General features: G+C 33.2%; 1 protein-coding gene across 5 annotated transcripts in view; it reads right to left on the minus strand.

Moving 5' to 3' along the window:
* The window catches only part of LOC132729560 (serine/threonine-protein phosphatase 2A 56 kDa regulatory subunit delta isoform-like), a 44,781-nt gene extending 39,164 nt beyond the window's left edge, over positions 1–5,617 (minus strand). For all 5 annotated transcript variants that reach the window (XM_060715341.1, XM_060715342.1, XM_060715339.1 and 2 more), the window contains exons 1-3: positions 5,478–5,617; positions 5,242–5,310; positions 719–887 (exon numbers count right to left, since the gene is read on the minus strand). In XM_060715341.1, the coding sequence (XP_060571324.1) occupies positions 719–887; positions 5,242–5,310; positions 5,478–5,504 (265 nt within the window). In that variant the 5' untranslated portion in view covers positions 5,505–5,617. The remainder of the gene's footprint in view (positions 1–718; positions 888–5,241; positions 5,311–5,477) is intronic.
* Between the last annotated feature and the right edge of the window lie 2,030 nt (positions 5,618–7,647).

The raw sequence follows: 7,647 nt of genomic DNA on the forward strand, positions 1-7,647 counted from the left end.
CTCTAGACTATCTGCTTTAATTAGCCATTGATCAAACAGACAAAGACATTTTGTAAGAAAATGAAAATACAAATGTATGTATTAAGTTTGCAAATCACAAAATTTAGTACTGTAATACCTATAAACATAGCAAGGTAATTATATTCTTATTAAAGATATACTGTCGCTTTTCTTTATTAAATTTGAGGATTTATTAAATGTATTGGAAGGAAAAGAGATGGAGCAATTTCATTTCACTCTTAATTTCTAAACAGGAAGAAACTAAAGTAAATGACCAAATTTATTCAACACTATAAATCATAAGATACGAAGCTATAAGAAAATAAGTGCATAAAAAATAAAATGCCATGTCAGCAGCTCCCCAATTCCATGAGACAATCAAGTCCAAAATTCCTGCTTTTTACATATGTTGAGCCAGTAATCAGTAATTATTCAATGAGAGTAAAGAACTGATTAAATATGGTACTAGTTACAACTGACCAACACTTTAACTTCCAATATTGATACATAATTATGCTTATTATGAAAAAATACTGCAATGAAACTGTAAAAGGAATCAACAACAGCCTCAACCCTTCAAATGTCAGACAGTACATCTATTGTATCAATCTGTTAAAGTTGTCACAACAAGTTAATCAAAGCATCTCTCCACGCTTCCACTAGTTTCAGGTAATGAAGAACTATACATTTCCATTTTTTCATACAAAATAGGTCTTACCTTTCAATAGAGGAAGTTTAACTATTTCTCTATTTTTTGTAATGTTGAAACGTGATGAATTTTGTCGTTTATCCTTTTTCACATGAGGGGGTCCCGTAAATTTCATTTTATTTATAGACGTTGTGGGCGGATGTGTCTCTGAATTTGGGCTTGATCCCTTTTTCTTTGCCTGTAGATATAATCATTATAAAATATTAAATTCTGAGGTTATTAGGCTATATTTTATCTCTCATAGTTGTTTATTTATGACAATTTGACTAACCAGGAAAGAAAAGCTGAGAAAAGAAAACATGAAATGTATCATCTATGTATTGTATAGTGTATAATAATCTATAGCAGATTTCAGTTTCTACTTGAATCAATGCAATGTTTATTTATGTCTAAGTAATAGTACATGAAACAAGTAAGTTACGAGGATATAACACTAGCTGGGGCGACATCAAGGGGTGTTTCCGCTATAAAATGGCGAGGCCGTAAGGTTGAGACAATTTTTATTGCAGAAACATCCCGAGATGTCGCCCCAGCCAGTGGTACCCCCGTAACTAACGAGTTTCATATACTATAACTGTTTTATTGCAATGACATAATGTTATCTTTTTTTGTAATAGAATTCTTTTTTTTTGTAATAGAAACAAATAAATAAATAAATCCTTAGCTACATTACAGTTATTTATGATAAGGCAGTTTTTCAAGTTGTTAAAAAATATACAAAAGACATCCAATGTTAGAGGCGGATTGTAAACTGTTACCAAGATTGATTCAAGATTAAAGGGCTTTTTTTTCAGTGGAAATAATTCATTCAGCGGATATACCTATTGATTAAATGAGAGTAAATTTCATTTCATTAATTATCTTTGTTTATATTTTTTATTGTATTTACATTGTAACTTCCAAATTCCGGAACTTCTAAAATCCGGAAACTTCTGAAAACCGAACATTTTTCAGGGTCCCGAAATTTCTCCTTCTGTTTTCTTTATAATTAAAACCTCTGAATTACGGAACTTCTAAATTCTGAAAACCGAACGATTTTATGGTAAAATTGGGGTTATATCAATTGAAATTTACTTCCAAAATCCGGAAATGAAACGGTGGGAAGGAATATGATACTTGTGATTGTAAAATCTTCAATATGTCAGTATCTTCCAATTAATAATAACCATTTATCTTGACACCTATTACAATCACAACCTGTCAAGCATGTCAAACACTTGATTATAGTGGTATGAAAATTAAAAGACTGAGAAGTATAATAGGATGAAAAACGAAGACTAAAGGTTTATGACTGGCATAACATGATATTTACTAGTCTAAAGGATACATTGTATTAATTAACATTATGCTATTGTATCAACGAATTCAGTTATATATTACCATCATATTTAACATAGTTATAAACTTTTTAAAAGTTCTATAACTTTGTCATTTTATGAACTTAATCAGCTTCAAATATTTTTCGTCATGTTTTCTTAAACAGTTGATGTTAAGTGTTTCTACTTCTTCAGATAATTCCAAACTTCTGAATTCCGGAAACTTCCAAATTCTGAACATTTTGGCTAGTCCCATAGGTGTTCGGTTTTCAGAAGTTACACTGTATATATTTATTTTATTTTATTGATTCCATTTTTTTATTTTATTTTTTTCTACTGGGAATGGTCGTTACCACTGCCCCATTGGAGCCTCTATGAAAAAAAAACTGCATTGATATATACAAGGTGCGAAAAAAACTCGACCGATATATAACAGTCGAGTTTTTTTGCTATATGAATCAATGAAAAATCTGTACTGCTATATATCAATACAGTTTTCAAATGCTCATTGAAGTGTACTGAGTATAATAGGTTAGTAAGAACAAAGGAAAAGTTCTAAACCATGTGATAAATTGCACTAGTCCCTATTTGCAATTAACTAGAACTATATAATACTTAATATACGCATTTTGGGAATAAAATAATTCTTTTTAATTTAAAAATACCAAATATAAACAAGCACAGTACACAGATATATTGTGACACTCCTAATTTTAAACAACCAATTCAAGTTATATAAAGGAAATCTAAAGAAAACTTTTTAAGGACTGGGAATATCATGGTATGTCACAAATACATTTGTATCTATTAAATATTACAAACAAAATACATTAATTAGCATAACCACTGATATCTTGACCATGATGGAGCTGTTACTACAAATCAAAATACCCTATCTCCATTTGTTTACATATTGTCATACAAAACTATGGTTTGTTGATTTAACCTTAAAATGACATTTTTTAATATTAAAATTATCAAGTTTGTTGTTTTATTTTCACATCACTTGCTGATGTGTAGTACTAGAATAATTAAAAACATTCACTGAAAATGCAAGGTAAGCAGTATTTGTGATATTTTCTAAAATCTTTTCTTATCAAGAAATCTAGTATTATTTAATCGATGAAACATAAAGATATTCTAGACAACTAGGTAGGTTCCTGGAGCACAAATGAAAAATAAAGAAGAAGGAGTTGTTACAGCAGATATTTTGATATATAAATACAATTAAACAATGTTAAATTAGATACTAATGGCTAACTTAATTCAGATTGATATTCTCAATTTCGGCCAGTTTGAGACAAGCATAAGTGTGGTACTGTGTACAATAATAATGTGGCAAAACATTACCATGGAATCGTTTCCTTTTAATACAACTGAGAGTTTGAATGAACCTTAAAATATTTTCAGCAATGGACATATTTTTAGTTTAATGGCAATATGTGATGCCATTCTACTTTCACTTTCAACTTTTGAAGATGAGACACTGATACCTGCTTAAAGTTATTTTACTGGTATTCGAAAACAGGAAAAACAAAAACATTAAATGAAAACAACAGATAAAGGTGTGTTGCAGGACAACAACTAGTGACTTGTATCAGACCAATGGTGGACACCTACAATGTACATGACAAAACCGGTTCTCCGTGAATAAACATAAGATAGCCTTGTACCTGCTCAACCCCAATTTTTTATCACAAGTATAATCAAAGCAGTTACGATGTTCTACATTTTTAAACTATATATTCAGTTACAGAAGTCAGAAAAGGTTGTACATTGTGCTCTATTTTTGTACAACTGTTTCTTTTCATTTCAGAAAATTGTGAATAGAATGTCATTGGTGTTTACTGGCAATGCATCTGGCTTCTGGAATTTTATATCCTATTTTAAAACCCACCCTACAGAGAGATTCAGATGCTATAGTAATTGCTTTTAAAATGTCTTGAACTCCAAAGTAAATATATACTTAGTTATTTTGATCTCAAATCAGAACACCTTAATTATCTGGAATGCAAGACAAGAGGGTCTGACCATCTGTTTGTTTGTTTTCCTGTTTTCTTTACCTAGATTTTAACAAATTTTTATGTTGGATTCACCTAAATTGCTTTCCTGGATAACAACTAACGTGTAATTACGAATTTCTCCACAAGTTATCCACTACTTATCCCACATGATTCCTGAGTCAGCAGTGAGAGACAAATAAGATTAGACAATCAGTTGACACAGAGAAATTTTGCTTCTCCTGATTTTTCAATGATTTCTTTGATGTATCCGCCATCTTGACACAATCATGTGATAAGACCATCATCAAGTGATTTGTGTGAAGCCAGTGGTTACTGGCCTTAGCGTAACCGGTGGGCGGAGTTTGTGATATGGGGAAGGAAGTTCTATTGTCCCCTCGATTTTATTTCTTGAATCTCAATCCGCGCCCCTTGGAGTGACATTTTATTTATTAAACTTCAAACTGTGCCCCTGCTAATTAGCGTGTTTTAGCTTGGCGGGGTTGCGGGGCAAAAACACACTCATAAGAAAAGGCGGGGAGTGAAGTTTTATTTATTAAACTTTGCACCATGATAAGAGTGTTTTGCTCTATGCTCCCACAGTTTTATTTCTATGCCAAGGAATTAGAAATAGACGGTAATATTATTCAGGATTTGGCTTTTAAACGCAGCTATTGCCACCTGTTATTGCTTAGTCTCTGGCTTTTAGTGATACAGCTTGTGTTATTGTAGTCCGACATGATATAGAAATTAGAATTGCAGATTATTATACCCGACCTGCCCTCTGTCAATTTAACGGGTGGTTTGTTTACAATTGACCGGTGAAACACGTAGAATTCCGTTACAGCTTAGAATTGCTTTACCATGCATATCAACATAAATAGTAAATATTCCTTTTTGAATGCAACATACAAACAAAGTGAAAACATCAACTAACTCTTATCTTAGTTGAGTAGCTAATTGAAAATTGTCCTACAATTTTTATCGACAAACTATAAAACTAACAACAACCTGCTTTCGCAATTCTAATTCATTTCACCCAACATAAATTGGTATTTTCCTATGTCTACAGCTAAAGTGTTAATTCTGCTTATTCGATAGACCTTATTAGCAACAAACTTATCATATTAATTCGATTTCCGCCATTTTGGATTTCTATGCAAAATCATGGTCGAAAATTTGCTTCCTATAAAAGATTATAACTTGATATTTTTACCTCATTTTCTGCATTTTCAGAATTCTCTTTCCCCGTTGTTTTACTATTACTGTTAGTTTTTGTCGTAGTCTGAAAAATAAGATAGAAGTCAAGCGTGAAAATTGGCATCAAAATAAATTTGACAGTAAACATGCGAAAACAGTGGACGCTTTTCGCGTTTCTGTGTCCTTCATGACCGAATTTTCGCGCAGACCAATTCTAGAAAGGTTTCAATACAAATATATCAATGGACCTACCTTCTCTTTCTTTGGTTTATTTGGCATTTCGGAAAAGAAATCGAGTCCAAAATATAATCACTTTCCCGTTCACCGTATTTCGGAATACTTCACAATAAAACAATAATTTTGATTGGCTTGTTGCGGTCACATGGACCTGCTAGTTTTCGCCGGGTCATGTGACCAAATGTACTATCAATAGATCAAAGTACTAAAATTGCTGTTTCTGTGATATTATGATAATTATTTCTTAGTAATTAATCATTTTGTGAGTAAATCTCCCAATCGATCCAAAGTTGAAACACTAAGATTAATCGAAATCATTATTTCATATCCAATTTAGCCCAGATAGATATAGTGAGGAGAAACGTTAAATATTGAATCTATTGAATCTCTTAAATTATTATCCTTTTGATGTGATTGCCAATCTGGTTTGAAATAAAATTATTTTAATGCGTGAAAATGAAACGCATGCCTAATTTATGCAATACCTAGATCGCCTCTACCTACACTCCGGCGGATTTCTAATTGGCTATTTTATAAAAATTTACGCATATTTTTTCACGAAAAAATTTACATTTTAAGTAAATCTTGAGTATTTTTATCACAATGTCATACCCATGCAGTTTTTTACGACTCTGTAAAAAATCAATTGAAGCGGGACATCATGTGTGAAATTAGCATATGCTCTCGGTGCTCGAGCTCGACCAATCCCGCTCGTCTATGTCTGAAAGGACCGAAAAGTTGCAGTTGGTGCTTTATTATGAAAAAACATCAAACAGGCCAAGAATGAGAATAAACGTTGGAATTACTACAGGTCTAAAGTGTCGTTGTAAAAAGTTGCAATAGGCTATGGTGTGCTGATTTGGAACGCTTTTGTGCGTCGTGTTGTCGATAGCGAAAGAACGGCAAACGGCGCGTTGTCGGACTTAAGTCTTGTCGTCCTGTCGCTAACGATGCACGCCAAACGGCGCGTTGTCGCACGGCGTGTTGTCGCGATGTCACATTGTCGCCCGGCTCAAATCGAAGGATTGGCTTATAAGACAAGCGACAGGGGGACATCGCGACAACGAGCCGCACGACAACGCGTCGTTTGGCGTGCTTTGTTAGCGACTGGACGACAGTGGGACAAAGCACCGTTTGACGCATTTTGCTAGCGACAAGACAACAACACGAAAAGGCGACAAAGACATTGGTTGTGTTGTCGCTATTGACAACACAACGCGCAAAGTGTACCAAATCAGCCACCATAATTAATAGGCCTATATGTTTTATTTATTGATGTGCCGATTTTTATGTGTATAACTTTTCTATTATCAATCCCGACAATTTAAATTTATTTACGAAAATATTGTAAATATTACAATACCTAATTCTCGAACCCACGGAAGTGAACATTGAGTGCCTATAGCCGCCTTAAAAAGATCTTAGAGACGTTAGCATATATGCGTGTTATATATCAATCAGACGTGGACTGTATCTAAACCAATAAGGACAATGATTCTTGGCACCTTTAAATTTACGCCGTGCAGATTGCGACCTACACGTATTTTTCACTAGAAAGCAAAAAAAAAGGGTTGAAAAAAGGTTGTCAACCTGCAATTTCAAATAATATTATAAACTTTTCTACTGTACTATCTCTATTGTACATAACGCCAAACCGCACCTCTAATATTCCAAAGCAAAGAGAAAAAAAAGATATTTTTTTTGTTTTGCATGCCACCAAAATCCTCCTGGAACTTAGTCGGCGTATTCATAAGTTTAGACCAAAAATCAAAATTGTGTAGTTTTATCGTTAATGGTAGTTTAATGATTGACCCGTTAATTAAACAAATTTTAGTTTTGTTTTACATATGACCAAATGATGATATTAAAAGCATATTAATTTAGTCTATCATTATATTCTACTTCAATTTTTTCTAAGAGTAAAAATGATGCTCAATTAGAAATCTGAGTATGGTTTTGTTCCTTTTCCAATTGTTGTCATCCCCATGTTGGCGTTCCAGACATGCGCTTTAAAAGTGACGCCAGTCGGCTTCCTTTTCGGTGTTATAACCGAAAGTCCTACAGGAATCAAAAGGGAATCTCACCACTGGTTGGTTTCAAACCAACGCCCTCCGGATAAGGGTCTGAAGCAGTACACACCCCATACACCAACCGATACGTATCTAAATTTAGTGTTTTTTTTCAA

Source organism: Ruditapes philippinarum, unplaced genomic scaffold (assembly GCF_026571515.1).
Source record: "Ruditapes philippinarum isolate M1 unplaced genomic scaffold, ASM2657151v2 ctg9_1_1_1_1, whole genome shotgun sequence".
NCBI lineage: Eukaryota > Metazoa > Mollusca > Bivalvia > Venerida > Veneridae > Ruditapes > Ruditapes philippinarum.